At 47.2% G+C, this 19,504-nt stretch overlaps 1 protein-coding gene across 17 annotated transcripts in view; it reads right to left on the reverse strand.

The window, feature by feature from the left end:
• Nucleotides 1-9,936: 9,936 nt before the first annotated feature.
• The window catches only part of DYSF (dysferlin), a 105,370-nt gene continuing 95,802 nt past the window's right edge, over nucleotides 9,937-19,504 (reverse strand). For all 17 annotated transcript variants that reach the window (XM_037388472.1, XM_037388448.1, XM_037388417.1 and 14 more), the window contains 3 exons: nucleotides 19,393-19,502; nucleotides 18,893-19,040; nucleotides 9,937-13,027 (listed from right to left, as the gene is read on the reverse strand). In XM_037388472.1, the coding sequence (XP_037244369.1) occupies nucleotides 12,989-13,027; nucleotides 18,893-19,040; nucleotides 19,393-19,502 (297 nt within the window). In that variant the 3' untranslated portion in view covers nucleotides 9,937-12,988. The remainder of the gene's footprint in view (nucleotides 13,028-18,892; nucleotides 19,041-19,392; nucleotides 19,503-19,504) is intronic.

Below are 19,504 nucleotides of genomic sequence, written 5' to 3' on the forward strand. Positions count from 1 at the left end.
AATCACTATATAGCTTACCTCTGCAGGCTTCCCCTTGCCACCAAAGTACTGTAGCATCATTCCATCGTTGTTGGGTCCCTCAGATGTTATCCTAAAAAATGCAGTCAGTCACAGCTTTGGCAAATGGGAAGGGAGCAGAGAAAGTAAAAATATTTTAACAAAAATTGAAACCTTCAAATATTTCCTTTTGTTTCAGAATTTGCCTGTGAGCAGTTTTTTTAAGTTCTGCTTTTAACTTCAGCATTTGGAATCTATTCCTTTTAAAGTTTATAATTGTTTAAATAAGTTAAGTTTAATCAAGTTTAAAGTTTAGCTATGTTTTCATTAAATGGGGTTTTTTTAATTATTTTTTTTCAGTCAATCTGAAGTGCAGGGCAGAGGTATTTGCAAGGGTTTTTTTTCATTCCTTTAATCACTTCACTGAGAAAAACACTGAGTTTAAAATTTGGCCAATCTGCAGTGAGGTTTAAAGTTCATACTCTTTGTTTCACCAAGCAAAAACAAAAATCTCAGCTGTAGTTAGAAAGGCCTATCAAGTGCCATACAAGAAGCAGCAACTACCTGGGCCAGATAGATATTTGGTCTGAACTGCTTTATCCTTACTCTTCAGATGGAAAAATACATGAAGGAAGATTATTAGTTGCAGCAGCGGTAGTAATAGTAATAGTAACAGCAATAGCAATAGTAATAGTAATGGTAATAGTAATAGTAATAGAAAGAAGAAGAAGAAAGAAGAAGAAAAAAAAGAAGAAGAAAAGAAGAAAAGAAAAAGAAAAGAAGAAGAAGAAGAAGAAGAAGAAGAAAAGAAGAAGAAGAAGAAGAAGAAGAAGTCAATAGCATGATTGATTTGGCTAAAATAAGAATAGCTGCAGACAGTTCTTATTTGGTTGCATGTTTTCATTTTGAGTTTTGTTGTTTCTACCACAGAAGACAAGGAGAGAAAATAAGGGTGATGTAAAATCAGCAGATGTGACCTTTCCTTATTCTGTTTTAAACCAGAACAGCTTGTTTTTGCTATCAGGAGCCTCCCAAATTCCTATGAGAACTTCTGAGTGAAATGAGCATTTTTCAGTGGTGGTTTTTTTTCTTCACACATTTTCAGGGAAAGCGTGGGCTTTTTCACCTGTCCCCGTGTTTGCTTCTGCTCTCTCGGTCTGCCTGAGTGTGCTCCTTGTTTCATGACAGCTTGTTCCTTCCAGCAGAGCTGGCTTCTGGGATTAAAAAATCTGCTTGATTTAAAGATGATCCATCTGCCCGTGTTGGAAAAGCAGAAGAAAGGGACCTGCTGCAACCCAGAGTCCCAGCATCCAGCCCCATCCTTGGCACCACAGCAAATATTCCCCTTTAGGAACTGAAAGGTTTCCAACCATTTTGGTTTGTTTCATCCCTTTGAGCCCTGTTTTGAAGCCTTATAGGTGGCAGGATGGATTCATATGCCTACTGTCAGCCGTGCTCCAGGCAATCTGTTCCAGGTAAGCTAAAAAACACATTTCACCCTCCACAAATTATTGACATTTCAACTGTGGAGTCTGGATACTCCATTATGTCGAGGTGATGAAGAAGCTGATATATCTGTTAAGGGGCTTTCCATGACTGGGATGTAGGAGAAGGGAAGACGTGTTTGATAGTCTGATGGTTTTCCATCCTGCAACCAACTAGAAGGCTTTTTTTTTGGCTTTTTTTTATTCTGCAGCGTTCACTGCACAGCTCACCATATATCATAATAAACAGCCAGTTTCAAAAGCCTGTTACTGAAAAGTAGCACTTAATGGCCTCCAGTGCTTCAGCTGATCTCCTGCACTTTAATAGCAAGCAGACCTCACCGAATTAGGCAGCTGGCATGTCTCACACCCACCAGCATACCAGTAATGGATTTCCTTCTACAGACCCTCTCTAGTCTCTGCTTCTCCTTGGCAGGGTGAGACTGGAAAGGACTTGGACCTGAGGGCTTGTAATTTCTGCACAGCCCAGTGTGATACCTGTGGCTTCGCTTGGGTCCACAGAGCAGGACTCAGAAGAGCCCAGAGATCATCAAAGGGGAATCTTCCCAATGCCATGGTGAAGGCAAGGATAGAATGGACAACTGCCCTCACCAGTGAGGTTGTGAACTGTCCAAATTCAACATTTAGCTCTTCACGAACTTCACTTGTGACAGATAAAGCTAACACTTCACAACCAGTCCTTCATGGCCTTTCAGTTTGGGTGAAACACAGACAGTGGAGCTGGTCCCAGTGCCACCAGTCACAGCCACCTGAGCCATCTATGTGGTAGTGGTTTTCAGACTGGAAGTGTCCAATAGGTCCTGGTTTGCTAGAAGGAGGTGAGCACCATAGTTAAAACTGCTTTTATCCAATCTTGTTGTATGCTTGGAACTAGATTTATGGTGAGCGTGTCCATGTTTAGCAGAATATCTTTCCTTTGGAGACAGTAATGAGCATCCTGGGGACACGGAAAAGAAAACTGACAGCTGGAGCTGTTGAGCAGCTTAAAAGCAGATCTTGTTACACCAGGTGAACCCAGCAGGAGCTGTGGGCTTTACAGATCACAGCTGAGCCTCAGGCAGCAAACCCTTTGTGGTGGAAAGCCTGAGGCATGAGGAGATGAAGCATCATGGATGAGGGTCCAACCTTGAGGGAAGGTCAAGACCCAGTACGACCTCAACTGATGCTCTCACTGCAATAAAAGTCTGAATGTATCCACAGCCATTTTCTCTCTATTTTATCTCTTATGCTAACATTTTCTTTTAGCTCCTCTACTTGGCTGAGATTTACACCAGTCTGTCTTGTGGCTGTCAGACAGAGTCCTCTGAGTCTGCTTCTTGCTGGGCTAAACAAGCCTGTCTTCTGATCTCTTCCTACAAGGAGTTTCCATTCTCTCAGGTACCTCATATCGCTTCCCTGCCTTTGGTCCAGGTCCTTGGCCAACTTCCTCCTCTCCAGTTCTGCAGGAAGGCTGAAGTAGCCCAGAATGGACTATGTGTGGGGCAAGCCCTCCGTTTGTGCTAATTACTCCCATTGCCCGGTTGAGATGGGTGGGGGAGGTAGAAAGGAGGAGATTATCCTTTCAAGAATTCATTCTTTATGAACCATTTGAGATTTAGTAAAGGTCTCCAACATTACTTGTGTGGTTTCCTGTGTTCAAGCCATGAGGAAGATGATGCCAGCTGTCTCCATTGCCCATAAGTTTTGTGTTTTCTGGTATTTCTTAAAAGAGACAGTGCTGGAGTTGAAGGAAATGTCAGAATGGCAGTTCTCATATGAAAACAGGGGTATTTTTAGGTTTTTTTCTTGTAAAGAAAATCTTGGAATTTCAAATCCCTGATTACTCAAACAGCTGGGGGGGGGGGCGAGGAGGGGGGGAAGGCAGCCTTTATGTTATTCTTTCTATTTTCTTTTCTTCAGATTGCATAATTTCTAAAAAAGTAATGATTTTGAGGGGCCTGACTGCAGATTGCTCACAGTCCCTAGGGTAACAAAGACGGGATGGGCAACAGTGAGGGGAGCTCCACCAGACCTGAGCTAGGTGGCATCTTGACAAACTTCCAGCATTGAAGAGGTAGACTGTGAAGCCACACCGATGACCTTCCTGTCCCTCTAGAGTCACTGGGCAGCTCCAAGTCCCCAGACGGATGCAGCCCACCACTCTGAGACATTGTCTTCAGCTGCAGTGACTCATCCCGACAGGTGCCAATTGTTCTCTGTTGACTACAGAGGAAGACAATCAATCCAGGCTTTGTTTTCCAGCCTACAGCCATCTACATTGCAAGCAGATGACTCTTCCCACTGTGTTTTCATTGGCAAACAGCAACCATAAATCTCTTGCTTGCTCAGGTTTTTTTTCCCCTTTTCCATATACACCAAATCCTATTTGTCTTTATTTGCTTCAGACAGAAGTACAAGCTTAAGTCTGCTCCAAAGGAGAAAAAATAAGGGGATAGAGAGGCTGCTGCCGCTTCCACCCGCTGCCGAGCTGGCCCCACACACTCAATCCAGTTTAAGTGCCCTGGCTTTGTGCTTTTCATAAACATGGGATTATGCTGTTTCCAGAGAAAACCACAAAAAGGTCTCATCATTAGGAGGTAGAACAGGTGAATTTCTTTCACACATGTTCTGAGAAGAAGGACGAAGAGGGAGAGAGAGGCTGGCTTTCCTAATTTGTGAGAGTGTAATTCTCCACTCCTTCTGGGATGGCAGTCTTTGAGGAGGTCTGGACACAAATCAACAGCAAACCACAAGTGAAAAAGGAGGAGAGGATGGAGGAGAGAGGGGTAAAAGACCAAAGAGAGGGGGAAAGAAAAGGGAAGGTAAAGCCTGGCCACACACAGCTTAGAGGAATGGTTCCAATGTCATCAACCACCTGGACCCAGGATTTGAAGGTGTCTCTACTGCCATAGCCTAGTACAGATCCCAGCTCATCCCTCAGACCAGGATCACCCTCTGTCCACACTCACCATGTTTACGTCGTTGCTAAAACATTGCCTGAGCCTGAAAACCTCAGCACTTCACAGTGGGGAGCCGAAACACAGAGAGCTTCAGTCTCTTCCCCGTGGACTGGGTGGACGTGGTTTTGATGAGAACAAGCCTGGTTGATCCTACTCCAGGAACACCATGGATTCTTTGTACTATAGCTGTAGCCCACAGCGTGGACAGGAAACACATGATTCTCGAAACTCAGTGGGCAGGCATTGCTGAAGACAAGGGGAGGAGACGCTGTGACCACCACAGTGGGACAGATGGGGCTGAGACCTTTCTGTGCCTTCAGACCTTGTGGGCATGATGGAAAGAGAGCACAAGGCACCTCTCCTTGTTGTGGTATTGATTCAGTTCAAAGTGTGGGACCTTCACTCATTGATGTCCATGTCTTGTTTGCAATTTTTTTGTGACATGGCATGTGGGCAGCACCCTCCAGGCCTGAGGAACCATTTGCTCTCATCCACCTCTGATCCAGAAGGAGGGCAGAGAACTGACAAAGGGCGTGTTAAACCCTGCAGCACTGATCCTCTTGTATAGCATGTTTTGCAATCAGCCTAATGGGGAAAGTCCTTGCTCTGCACAGAAATGCTCAGCTCCCCTTGGGGTCCTGTTCCAAGATTCTGCTTTGTCATGTGGCTACAAGTTCACACGAGGGTGCAAGCATGCCAACCTAGACCACAGTCGTGTTTGCTTTCTTCCTTTGTTGTGTCTCGGTCATAGTGTCTTTGAGTCACAGTCTGAGGGGAAAAGATATTTTCAGTCCATGTTCTCCAGACTTGATGGGATTCACTCGACCACAAATAAACATCTCAGCTGCATCCCATCAGCTCCTAAGGACTGAACACAAAATAAGTCCTCCAGGACTGTGAAGTGGGACAAGACACTTTGACGTCTTGATCCTGCACCAGCTGAACACTGCAAATGCTGCAAGGAGGGAATATGGTCCCCACTCCCAATGCTGATCCCCCTTCCATGGAGGCCAAGGGAGCAGACGGTCTGTCTGTGCCCACTGCCCTGGGCAAAAGACAAGGTTCAGGCAGTGTGACAGTCATTCAATCCTGGCTCAGCAAAGCAGCAGCAGCCACAGGCACCCATTACTGGGATTATTTTATAACCTCACAGTCTGGATGATCGAGCATATGGCCTGAAACTAAAGCCAGGCATCCAGCACACAGGTATGGATGCATGCAATGGCAGACTGAGCAGACACTCAGGGAAAGCAGGGCCAGCGCCTGCATACTCACAGTGCAACAGGCTGGTTGCTGAGAGTATAGTGCATGAGGAACAGCCCCCCGCAGACCTGGGAATCGAGGAGGCAGTCACGGGGCAGAGCACAGAGGAGAGCACTGAGCCTTGGTGGCTTTTCTCAGTGCTGGTGACAGTTACCAACCTCAGTATTACCTTGAATTCATCTCAAGCAAGTAATTCAGCATTGAAAGAGATTACGACTGGCTCTATCTGCATTGCAAAACTGCTGCAACCTTCTCTGTAGCATCTCAACTTGAGTTCCTCTGCAGTCAAGCTTTGAATCCAGGCAGCATCAGAGCTGTGAGACGCTGACTTTGCCTGGGATGGCAGGTAGCTGCAGCCAGGATGGACGAACAGAAACAAGATCTTGAGGGCACAGGCACAGCTGGTTGCTGGACATCCCCCAGGGATGGTGCAAAGGTAGAGCTGGCAGCACGGTTGTACCTGTGTGAGGTGCCACTGGGAGCAGCGGGAAGATATATAACCCATAAAACCTTACACCTCTGTGGAGAAAAATAGCCATGGTTGTGACACAGGCTTACTGTAATCCCCATTCACAGTGTTGCCTGAGAGAAACAGATTATTTTAATTTCATGGAGACAGTGACCATTTTTCTGCAGTGTTTACAGCTCCCAGCATCACAGGTGCCTGAATGAGCCCCTGGTAACACCAGCATCTTCAGCGTTACTGTTTGCATTGTTATCACAGCATCAATAACTGTAAAAATTAATTTTAAGTGCCCAATAATATCACCTCAAGTGGTGCTGATCTGGAGCTTTCCATCAGAAATCCTGGTTAAGGTGCACTTCTGCCTCCTCACCCTACCAGGGACTTGTACAGGACCCAAAGGCTTCAGTAGAAACAGTCTCTCACACCTTAAACTTTAGCCCATGGCAGAGTTAAGCCATCTACAGAGTAAGAGATGCCTGCTCCCACCCCCGTGCTGGTTTCACAGCTCTGCAGCACTGAGCAAACCCTGGACTTCACCAGCAGCATGGGAGACCAGCAGGCTGCTGTCATCCCAGGAGCTGCAGGAGGAAAAGCTGGGACATCCACCACGCGGTACCAGGGGACCCTGTTCGACACACCTGGTAGTCAGTACAACTAGATGGTGTTCTTCCTGATGGACGAGGAACCCTGACAGGGCTCCAAGGCAGGGACATAGCAGCCAGGTGCCAGGGAGCTGAGCAGCCTGGGAGTCTCCTTGGAGTCAGCCCAAAGGCCAAAACAGAGACCAAGTTGCACTCAAAGGCAAAAGAAAGCTTCGTGGCACTGAGTCTGCTCTGCTGCAAAGCGTGTTTAAAGCATTGGTTATTTGAGAAGGCTGGGATGTGAATGGGAAAAGCAGAAGGGGCCAAAAAAAAATTTAAAAAGCTCATTTTCCTTCTGGAAGCTGATGCAGGGCAGAGACAAAGGCACAGCAGTTTCACGCCCCATTGCCTGGGTGCCTCCATCCTCACTCAGTGCGGAGCAGAGCCCAGAAGGCGCGATGCAGAGATCACCACAAATCATCCCCCAAGCGCATGGTGTTTGGCTTGTCTGGAATGAAAACAGACTGCAGCAACACAGACAAGGCTGGCGGCTCTCCCGGCAGCGATGGCACAGTGCTGTCCATGTTGGAGGCTGATAGAAAGCTCAGGCTATCAGTGCAGGAGATCCAGAGCCAACGGAGCAGCCTTTATACTCATCATAACCCTCTCTATGCTTCCCTCTAGCAGGGAGGACATTCCAGGACCAGAAAACACTGTTCTGTGCCTCGGAGTGTTTTAAGGAGTTAGACTTCAAGTTAAGACTGAAATAAGTTGTGTCACTCAGGACCAGGGCTATCTCCACCTTCCTACCTGAAAATTAATGGACTTTGGGACCAGGAGGCCACAATGGTCTTCTCTACAGATCTTCCCATTAGGTCAACCCTTCTGGCCTCTGTGCACCAGGCGTGTTCCCATCCTGTCAGCAGGTAACCAGCAAAACTGACCGCAAGCCCCGCCTGCAGGAGTTAAACCAACAAACACAACTGCAAGCGGCTTTGCAAAGCATTTTTATGGCAGCGCCTTGACCTGGTTCCCATCCCTCATCCCCCTTGCCCTGCACCACCTCCCGCCCCTCAAAGCCCTTCATTGCAAGACACCCTTCTGGGTGAAAACCTCTCTCTTCTGAGCAAACAAGACCAGGCAATGAATACAAAATATTTATTATTGAAGAAAAAAAACCGTTCAGCTCTTTTGCCAGGTTCTTTGGGTGGTTGGTTTTTTTTTGTTTTTGAATGTGCCAGTGAGTCTGCTGGAGGTTAAGGGAGTTCAGCCCCTGTGCGGGGTGGCAGCTTTCCAGCTCCTTGTCTCACTGCCCTCAGGCTCGTGGGGCTGAGCCCAGGCAGCGTGAAACACAACGGGGTCTTGTCAGGGCGTCCCCGAAGGAGCTCACACACTTCATAACTCCAGCCTTAAATTACACACAACATCAAGTTGGAGGCTGAGGAAATAATAGAAAAACAACCATCACGAAAGTGTTCAAGGAGCATAACATTTTGCAAGTAAGTTTTGCACACACCCATGCATGGGCAGGCGCAGGCATGCAGGCAAGACCTGTCCCCTTGTCTCCTGCTGCCCACTCCTCCTCAGCAAGGATGATCTCTCTCATGCTGTCAGCATTGTGTCACGGCTGGTGCCCTTTGGGGCTTCCCTCCCATGTGTGGGGTAGGAGAGGTTGTGATGGGGTTAGAAAAACTGGGTTTGGACAATGCCAGCTCAGGGTACCTGCTCAGCCCCCTACATCTTCCTCAGATTAAGCCTAGGACATAGGGGTCTTCTCATCCTAGATCCCAGGAACCATCCCAAAACATGATGCAGTGGAGAGGGTCTCCGGTGCCAAAGCAGGCAGTGCCCATCTACACCTTGCCAGAGCAATGGAACCTCATTTGGGGGTTCAGGCTCAAACAGCCCCAATCTCACCAGCAAACCTCTCTGCATACCTGGAGCATCTCCTTGACACAGCCTGTTGGTGCTGAACAGCTCCAAAAAGGTGTCAGAGAATGAATCCTCGGGTCACTCTGGATGATGGCTGTGTTGGCCAGATGAGTCCTTCCCTCTAGGGAAGAAAGAGACCCAGACCCAAAGGGACTCGGTGGCTCTTTGAATGAAATGCAAGAGGAACAGAGACAAGCAGGTGAAGGGGCTTCATTGAGGCAAGAGCCAGAGGGACTGGGTTCTGAAAAGGATCTGGATAACTTTCAAGCATTGGCACAGGCTGCCCAGGGACATGGTGGAATCACCATCCCTGGAGCTATTTAAAAGACATGTAGCTGTGACGCTAAGGGACATGGTTTAGTGGCAGCCTTGGCAGTGCTGCGTTTACGGTTGGACTTGATCTCAAAGGTCTTTTCCAACCTAAATAAGCCTATGATTCACATTCCAGCAGCTCAGGCCCTCCTGATCAGCATCTGCACAGAGATGTGCATACATGCACGGAGCAGCCGGATGGGGTGAACTCCTTCTGCCTTCCCTGTTGCAGCAGGAGAGTGAAATCTGTGGGATTCTTTTGCCCTCTCCCATTCCCCAGCCATCCACCTCTCTCCAGCCACTCCTGGCTTTCCATGGGCGTATCTTGGGTGTTCAGGTTTATAAATGAAGTGGGCATCAACCTCTTTGCGAGTGACTCACCAGGAAAATGCTGGAGGGTGGCTGCCCAAAGCCAGGAGCTTCCCACGGCTCCTTCATCCACCCCACTCACATGCGTGTGCTTCCTCCTCCTCCTCCTGGCATATGGGATGTTCCAGATGACAAATTAGCCTTGTGAGCCAGTGTGCAAGGTCTCCCAGCTCATGGGACAAGGTGTGTGACTCCCACATAAATCCTGCATGGTGTCCTGGATCAGGGGACCACTCACAAGAGCACCAAGGAACATGTACATACCACAGCAGGCTCAATTCGCTATTCTGCAGTGCAGAGTCTCCAGGGAAAATGCAGCTGGGAGAGGTACGAGCAGCTGCATTACCTACAAGCACTGCAACCCCAGTCACACATCTGTCCTCCCTCCTCCACGCTTTCCATTCTCTCCTCCTCTTTCTGCTCCCTTGCAACAGCAGAGGGGTGAGAAAAGAGGAGCACAGCAATCACCATTTCCCCGTTCTTGTTCCTTCCAGCTGTATTTCTGCATTCCCACACCAAAGAGGGAAGGTGCCGTAATTCTATCAACACAATAAAATGCACCAGGAAGAAGGAGGTTTCAGAGCATTTCATTTGTAACCACAGTGCATTTTTCGTTATTGTATATAAGGCATAGACAGGTGATACATATGTCTTCCGGCTATTTCAAACCCCTGAATAGCAGGGAGCCACAGGGAATACTTTACAGAAGTCTTACCTCCTGGCTGGCTTTGGTGGAGAGACACAACCAAGCTACACAGGGCAGCAATGCAAATGGGATTGAGTTGATGTTTTCAGAACTCAGACCTGCTTTTACCCACCACAGTCCCACGGAGTCTCTCTGACATGAAAATTGGCCCTGCAGCCTGGACTGGGAGCACTGGGAGATTGCATGCAGGGATGTAACCCTTTCCTTATCCCTAGGCAATTGAATGCCCTGGATCCTGCTCTACCATCACTAATGACCTGTCCTGGTTTGTCAGGGAAGAGCTGTTGGTAAGTGCTGGGGAATAAAAGAAGATTTCTCACTGGGAGATGCTCTGGAGAGGTAACACACAAATGTGTTTTGGTAGGGTTGCTTGCCTCTGCTGGGATAAACACCGATTGTTGTGATAGGATGGGTGATGAGCACCCAGATATCAGCAGTGTTTTGCATCCAAAGCATGGGTCAGTCATCCCTTCTGGGGCCCTTGGCACCAAGATTTTGTTTCTGAAATAGATAGGGGTCAATAGATAATAGATAGAGCAATAATGCCAAGATGGGAAATTCCACAATCTCTGCAAACCAAAGCAAGGAAGTAAAGTAATGGGGCTGATTTCCTGCTGTGGACAGGAGAGAAAGGCAGGTCAACACTCAGTGAGATACCCAGACACCCCCCAGCAGAGCCCGATTGTGGTGGAAGAGGTGCAAGGACTAACCACACCAATATTTTCATAAAATATAGAACCCAAAACTCATTAAGGTGCAAACACAAGCAACTTTTGTCCTCCTCTCATCAGATCCCCAAGGAGAAAGCATTATGGAAAATTTGACCAAGACTTGGTAGTTTAATAGTGGCAAATAAATGGGGGTGTGGGTGCAAATAAGGTTGGGAGGCTTCTAGGGAAAAACTGAACAAATGCATAAATGAAGCATTTAACTGTGCCGGTAAAATGAAACACCCACCCTGGGGTGCGCGAGCCCAAAGCAGACTTCATCACTCAAGCTTTTGGGAAAGGGAGGCTGGATCAGCCAAACCTCAGCAGCAAGGACAGGTTTTTATAGCTGCATGTTCTCCATGTCAAACACACTGTCTTCATACGCAGCAGTGAGCTGCCCTGTGCAATCTGGGTGCTGCTACAGTACTGAACAATAAGGGATTTCATGCTCAACACATTACATCCCAATCCAGCAAAGCAACTAGGCGTGTGCTTTTTTTCCATGCCTTCTGCTAAGTGCAGGCTTAAGTGCCTTGCTGGAGCAGGCCAGGAGCTTACATTAGCACAGTTTGTCCTGAGGAACTCTGATCCCCCAGGATCGCTTTTCACTGCTACTTGCTCTCACATGTCATGCTGAGTAGCAACAGCTCCAGGGGACAAATGAAACCAAGGAAGACATCTCTCATCCTGCTGAAGGGCAGTGGGGAAGGATCAGTTTATCGTCAAAGGGACTGTAACAAAAGCCACGGGGTGCCAGAGCAGCAGGACCACTGCCTCTCTCAAAGGGACATTTGCTTTCATGGTTGATGCCCCTGTTCTGGGAGATGGTTCCTTGCAGGATGAGTAGATGCAGGATGAAAATTCGAAGCTAATGCTGCTTTGATTAGCATCCTCTCATGACATAAGCCAGAACTACAAAGCACTAGAAATCCCCTTAGACCATATCGCTCCATCTGATTGCAGCAGCAGCAACAGGCAGACAGAAGGAGGGAATAGAAACCAGCAGAAATGTCCCAAAAGTGCCATCCCAGTCTGTCACAGCTGCCATTTGCTCTGCGGGAGGCTGAGCAAGACCTGCAGGAATCGTCTTATCATAATTGGTTTGCAAAGCAGAAAGCAAACCAGCCTGCTTCCAAAGGTGCAGGTTATCTGCCTTGCTGGCACCCAGCAGCAGCAAGCTTCGTGGCTCACATCACGTTCTGGTTTGTACTTGTTTTTGCTTAAGCATGTTTGGAGGTAAAAAAAGGGGGAAAAAAAAAAAAAAAAGAAGAAACAAAAAAGACTAATACATTTACCGAACTGCAGCTGCAGGGGTTGCATAGAGCAGGAGAGGAGAAAAGCAAAGTCCACACGTGCTGCTTTGCTCCTGGGATTGCTCAGAGTAGGGCTCAGCCCAACTCTGCTTTCTGCACTGGTTTTGAAGGAAGGCATGTGGGACTGTAGAGGTGAAAGAGCAGCTCAGAGGGAAAACAAGCTCCAAAGCACATGAGCCAGACCATGCGGTCCTTCATGAGCACAAAATTCAATGGGTGTTTTGATTTAAGCAATTGCCACCAACTCCTGCCCAGGTTTTGTGTCTCAGCCTTTTCCCTGGGTCCTGTAGCTTGCGTTTTTTCTGGAAAGGCAACTTACCAGCATAGGGCTTCAGGCCGTGCAGCACATTTCATCTTTGGTAAACTTTATATGTGTATAAACCAGATAAGACACATTGCACAGCAAAGGAAAACGGAGGCTTGTTCGGAGCGCAAAGAAAAGTGTGCTCAGAATCAGATTTTGGCTGGCACTTTGCTGCTTACGCCAGCAGCCTGCAACTCCTCCCTTAAGGTCTGCCACATGCCTGAATGCTCACAGACTACATGTGAAAAGGTCCTTTTCTCCACCCCCTGCAGTTTTGCACTGGTATTTAAGCTTTACAATCAGAGCAGCTTAAAAAAAATTAAAAAATAAAGAGGACAGACAAGGAAGTAAAATAAGAAATACTTCAGAGTACTTCAGAGTGGGTATTGTTTATGTGCTGCTTCCGAGGTGAAGTGCTGTAGGTGGGATTTGCATACTGCATCAGGGTAAGCTGTATCTTCATTTTGGCAGCAGCCTAGGGCCTGAGCGAGGCTGTTCCTTCCCCATCTCCACCTGCTGATGTGATCCACTGCAGAGCTGCAGCTTCTTTGCAAGATTCTCTGGACCTTTCAGGAGTTTTCCAGCACAGCTTCAGTTGAAAGGTTTCACCAGTTTCATAGCAGCATAGTTCTAGAGGGATGGAAAAACAAGGGAAAGAAAAGCTGATTTGAAGCGGGTACGGCAGGGCAGCGTGTGGAAGTTAAAGCAGTTTCTTGGGTACGTCAGAGAACTGCAGATGGAGCTTCACTCAGGGCAGGCATGATGGCCAAGCTCCCAGCCCACAGAGACATCCAAGCAAAAAGCACATTCCCACTAGCAAGGATGGTAGAAAAACCCAGATGCGTAAGAAAACAGGTCTTGCCTTCTTTGAGTAGAGGCTACTGGTCACAAGCACCAACAGTCACTCCTGGACTTTGATTGCTCCTTCCACGCATTTGTAAGACAGATTTCCACCTCTTTGTACCCTTGTAAGAAATTCGGCATCTCCCCACCAGCACTATCCCACTGCCCACCTGCTTTTCTTGCTTCCTGCTCTTGCTCATCCAGCTCTTTGCTGAGTCGCTGCAGCCTCCCCCTGTCCCCTGGCTCCCGGTGCCCCTTCACCCCTGCCCTCTCTTTGTGCTGCTCCCCTACAGCCCCTGAGGCTGTAGACACTACCCAAGCCCTGACCTGGCATCCTTACCACTCCTTCTCCCCACAGCCCCCCCAAAACTGGTGACCTCACCCACTCTGCCTGTTGGGTTAGACCCTTTGGAAACAGACCCTGGCCCCAGTCCCCGAGCATCCACCAAGCCATGCCATGATGTCTTCTGCAGTGTCCTGCTTTCCACAGGCCAACACCTGCACCCAGGATCACACCAACAATCAGCTGGCCTGAACAGCAAGAGGATGGCTCTCGAGCCTTGCCCCGTCCTGATGCAGTCTGTTAGTACAAACCTAGCCTGCAGGCCCATGGACTATCTCCAAAGAATCTGCCAAAGGCAATCAAGAAAAGCAAACCTATTGCTGATTTGTTTTCTTCTGCCTTGTCTGCATCCCTTAATGCCTCAGCCATCTGTTTCAGCATCAGCATTTGGTGTGGTTTTCGCTTCTAAGAGCAGACATCCCAGGCAAGACCTTCCTGTGCCTGTTTTCTGGGATCTCGACTGTCCCTGCTATTGCACAGTGAAGTGCAGGGCTGCCACGAAAAATGAGGTGTCACCTTATTTTAGCCTATTATACGTGCAATTGCTTCCTTGAAAGAAGATGACAGCACTGTGAAAAAGAATAAGCTGAGTAAATGCTGCTTATCAAGACCACAAAGAAAATACAGGCGAAGATGCATACTTAGGTCATTTGGAATGAGCTATTTTTAAAGTAGCTTTGATTCAAACCCCCGTAACCACATACTAGCCAGTCTGGAAGTCCCTCCCAAGCATATTGAATTTAATAGGTACAGGATGTTCTATCACTCTGTCACTTTAAAAACGCAACTGGAAACAAAGTATAGTGCTGGTTACCAGCAAGGTCTTTGGAGGAATGGGGGGCAGAAAGCACACAACAAAAGTCTGACCAAAGGCATCTTGATAAATTACAATGTGTAGCAAAATATAAGGCAGTTTGCCAACTGAGGATTTCTAATAATGCCATAAATCAAGCAAGCAACGTTAGGGCAGTTTACCAGAAGTCATTAGAAAAGCCTCCAGTGACATATAACCTTCGAATTAATTATCCATCCATTTGTCTTTTGGAGTCTATCCTTCAAAATACTCCTATTTTTTATGATTTGACTGGTTGCATACTGGAGGGTAGCAAGTTTTCTGTCCAGCTATGAATTTGTATTAACAAAGTGTTGAAAGCCAAGCAGGATTATCAATCAGTGTCGAAAGCGAGCTGTAATTAGAATTAATGGCAATGGAAGCAACGTTGGGCTTGCAGAACACAAACAGAGCTTTAAAAGGTAGTAAACATTTTCATGGTGCTGCAAAGCAGAGCTGACTCCAGCTGGAAGGAGCGTTACATTTTTCTATGGTGGTAGCCACTAAAACCTTTACAATAATCACTGCTTCAGGGAGATAACTTCACCGCTGTATTCCCTACATGTTACCGATGCAAAAACCCAGGCTGGACTTTTGTAACCTTTTCTTCTGACTTTGTGTCCAGCCCACGACTCTCACTCAACTGTTCCCATAGCAGAAGGCAGAGTTCTTCTTGGCTATGGCAGTATTGGATGAAAAGTCCCTCAAAGTCACTGGACCTTTCCAAAAAGCCCCACAGCCTACCATAAATGAGCGCTGCTGGACAGGAGCATAGGGTGGAACAAGAGCATATCTTGTAGCACTCAATCTCGATACGTGGACGCCTCAAGCAACAAAGAACTTACCACAACCTTTGGCAAATTGTTCCAACAGTTAATTACCCTTCGTCTCAAAAATTAGCATCCTATTTCCACTGGAATGGTTCCTCTAACTTAACATCCAGCTACTGGAGCTCATTATACTTATGACTGTTGCTTAAAGAATCTTCTGATGTCAAGTTAAATCTAAGGACCGTCTAAGGAAATCATATAGGAAATATCCAGGGAATGCTGTTCCCAGAGTCCTAGCTTGTATAGACCATAATGACAACCACTCTGCAAAGAAAGCTAAGGCAAACCAGCAAGTAACTTGACACTAAGACTGGGTGGAAGAGCCCAAGTAAAAAAATAAAAGAACCTCAGCATATCAGATTTTAAACATTTTTTCCCATTTTTATAAAACTAGACAACTTTTTTTTTTATGAAAATTTGCAATGCCATGCAGTTTTCCACCCAAAACCAAAAGGCCTTCCAGTTGGAAATGGCCTCTCACCGACTAAAACAAGTTGCTCTGTAAACAGTTGCACTAATGACAACAGATTTCTTATGGACTTGTGCCTAAATTTCCCATACTGCCACACTCCCAACTCCTCACAGATCCTGAGGAACCTTCTCTTCATTCCAAAGCACTTCCAGAATCTTCCCCACTTCTGCAGGTCTCCCCCTGCTCCTTCCAGGGACCCCAGCTCCCACCGGGGCAGCCATGGCAAGTTCCCTGGCTGCAAAACAACTGCTGGTTGCCCAAAGCTCTCCTTGGAAAAAGCCTTTGAAGAGGACCTAAGAGGAAGAATGGGAAGTTCTTTATTCCAGCCCATGATCCATCACATGTACTGTGTGCCCTGAGGACAGAGGACAGTGGAAGTACAAAGGCACCACATCTTCCAAGGTTTCTGATCCGTGAAGTAGTCCTAAAAGGTATTTTGCAGAAAATTCTGCAATATAGCCTTTCAGTTATAGATATATATGTTATAATTTTTTATATATATATATTTCCTATATATAGCTATATAGCCTTTCCCTGGGGTGTAAAGCATCTCTTGATGGATATTCTAAGCAAGACCAATACATCAGCTTCTTCATTCACTGAAAAGCCTGAGCTTTTGGGAACCAACGTTTTTGGGCACTACTGTTGGGAAGCCCAGACAGCCCTTTGCAGTGTCAGGTGGACGCAGACAGCTTTTCAATTTGCTCTTACTCTCCAGCTACTCTGACGGCAAAGCTGAGACTGTGGTTGGAACCTTTCAGCACTGTATGGGGAATAGGAATAAATAAAAAAATCCCACTTATTTTTATATCAAGAGCCAATGAAATGCCTTGGGTTCATTTTCAGGGGAGAGTCCTCTCCCCCTGGGATGGAGGGTGACCTGAGCAGGGTTAGCTTAGCTCAGGGGCCCGTTAAGTTTCCCACAGCACGCTGTGGACTGATATTTCTCAGGTAAAAGCTATCTTCCTTCAGTGTCCTCAGGCTGAGTCCAAACAGGACAAAATTTGGGGCCAGGGCTCAGACTTCTCTGGCAGCATCTGGTGCACAGTACCCAATGCTCCCAGGTGGAAAGGCTGGATGCAGGCAGGGGCACCCAAGGCTCCTGCTGAGCCACGGACCAGCTGCTGAAAAGCAATGACTGGAAGGACCCTGAAGGTCCCTGTGGAGGCGTCAAGGAGCAGAATGCTCTGGAAGAGCTCTGCATGCAAGGCCAAAGCAAAAACAGCAAGAGAAGCAGGAAAACAGTAACTTCACCTCTGTGTGCACCCCTTAGCATCCAGCATCCCTGTTCCTTACCCTCTGCCTGCTCAGACTGATGGTTCACATGCCCTAACAGGATTCCCTTTAGGTTTTCCTCCCATCACTCACCCCTTTGCCCAGGACAAAACCTTCTGCCTGCAGCATGGGACCTCGAAACTGCATGTGCAGTGGCAAAATTACATTCTGTGTTTCACACTGTGTAAGGTCCTTACTTTAAATGGGACCTGATGGTGCTCCTGGCACACAAGTCAGAACAGAAGTGAGGAAGAATTGTTTTTCCATGCATTTAATCAGGGATGTAATGGTGAGCCCTGCCAAAGGTCAAGACGCCAGGGGCATTCTTCATAGCAAACCAGCACCAGGGCAATTGCCAAATTTAGTGCCTGATGAAACAGGAAAGGAACTAGATCTCCAACAAGATACAGAACCAGTGACCTCAAAAATCTAGGGGAAGCTGGCCAAATGCATAAAAACAGAAAAATTCCATGAAACATGGCCTTACTTTTTCAAAATATGACTAAAAATTGATTCAACCAAAATGAGGTTAAATACAACGACATGTAGCTAGGAAACAGGGAAAAATACCAAGTAATAATGAGTGTAAATCAATATTTATAGTTTGCAATTTTTTTCTTATCTCAGCATTGTTTTTATATGATACCACTGGAACGAATGCAAAGCCACTTGCATCTTCAGGGAAACACTGAGTTCTTCCCAGCTGAAAAGGCTTAATTTCTGCTACTTGACATAAAAAGGAGTCTCCGGGAATGGCTCCGGCAACAGGGCAGGGAGGAGGCAATGCAGCACAAATCTTCACTTGCACAATTATTTCCTCCTTCATACTACTTAGCACCTCTGGAATTGTTATTCCAGCAGGAGAAGTATCCCAGCCCTTCCCATGGGTATGAGGATGGAGGGACGCAGTGAGCCATGACCTAATCCCATCCTCTTTTTTTCTCGACAGGAATAACCGAGCATGCATGACTTCAAATCATCTGAAAGTGATTACGATGGCAAGGAGAAATTCCACACCTTGCTTTTCGGTTGCACATTGCAAGCACACAAAGCCATCTGCAAAAGGCAGCCACATTCTCCCGCATGAAGTTATAAATTACTCCAATGAGTTCTTTTATTAAAAAAAAAAAAAACCAACACACACATATACAAGGAGCAGAATTTGTTAAGTGCTAGAGAGAGAGAGGCGGGTCATTTTTCTTATCAGTCTGAGAGGAGGGGAAACGGCATCCAAGAGCCAGCATGAATTATTCCAGTGCTGTAGGAACAGAGGAGGATACTAAAACCCATCCTAAGCCAAACTGGAAGGCCAAGGCTCCATTATTTATTTCTTTTATTTTGCCATTGGAACTGACAGTAAGGCAAGAAAAAGCCACTTTGTTGATGAACGAGGTGAACCCCCCCCCTCGTTTCAGACATTACATTGGTTAACATGCTCCAAGCCTCGATAACAAGAGATGGGGCTGCCTGAATGCCTTCGAGCTCCCTGCATCTTTAAACAATTACAGAGCGATGTGGGTTTTGCTGCTGCTCAGCCCTGGGAAATGGCTGCATTTCTAATTAGTCTGCAGTGTTCCCACCGACCCTCCAGCATCTCCAACATCAGCTGCTCAAACCTCTTTGAAAGCAATCAATTAACCTCAGCATCATTAGACACGAACTGAAACTTGGTCGCAAAGAGGTGGGCACCTTGCAGTGGGTCTGCAGCAGAGCCCAGAAACACAGACTCTTTTTGACCCATCATGATCTACCAGGCTGTTCCTCAGGGATCAGCACAGAACTTTGCAGCCACGTGCATGGGGACCATCTCTGTGACCACAGAGGCAGGTCAGCCACAGAGACCTGAGGGAACACCTAAGACCTTGGTCAGGCCCCCCCTCCTCTCCCACACCCATCGTACCGGGAAGGCGTAGATGAAGATCCCCAGGAAGAGCAGCAAAACGAAGAGGATGATGGCCAGGATCACCACCCATTTGTATCGCCGCCACAGGATGTACTTCAGGGTCTTGTACGGGGAGGTGAACCATAGGAAGGAGGTTTCTGGCCGCCTGAAGCCAAACAAAGTTGAGGTCACTTCTGAGTTCCACAGTAGTTTCACCCTCCTGGATCCCCAAACCCCATGAGTGTGCCCTGCTGTAACAAACTGGCTGTTCACCCTGTAACCCCGCATTGCTCTGGGTGGGTAAGCTATGGCAAATGCCCTCCTTGGTAGTCCAGACCAGCCTCCCAGCCACCCCAGATTCCCTCAGCTCATACACTGAGCATCAGCAGTTCAAAACGGAGCCTACAAGGGAGCAAGCCCTTTGCAGACAGCAGACTTCACACTGGGAACACTGGTTTTCAATTTGTTCCTGGAGATCTGTGCCCCGGTGGTTACTTTTCCATTCAAAATGCTCTTACTTGGGGTCCTCCAGCTTGGGGTTCATATTTGGCTCATCCCGACCCATGCCAGCTGGCCGCTCTTCATGCTCTTGTTCTGCCACGATTTCCAAAGTCATTTCCAATTTGCCCT

Source organism: Falco rusticolus, chromosome 1, assembly GCF_015220075.1.
Source record: "Falco rusticolus isolate bFalRus1 chromosome 1, bFalRus1.pri, whole genome shotgun sequence".
In the NCBI taxonomy this organism is placed as follows: domain Eukaryota; kingdom Metazoa; phylum Chordata; class Aves; order Falconiformes; family Falconidae; genus Falco; species Falco rusticolus.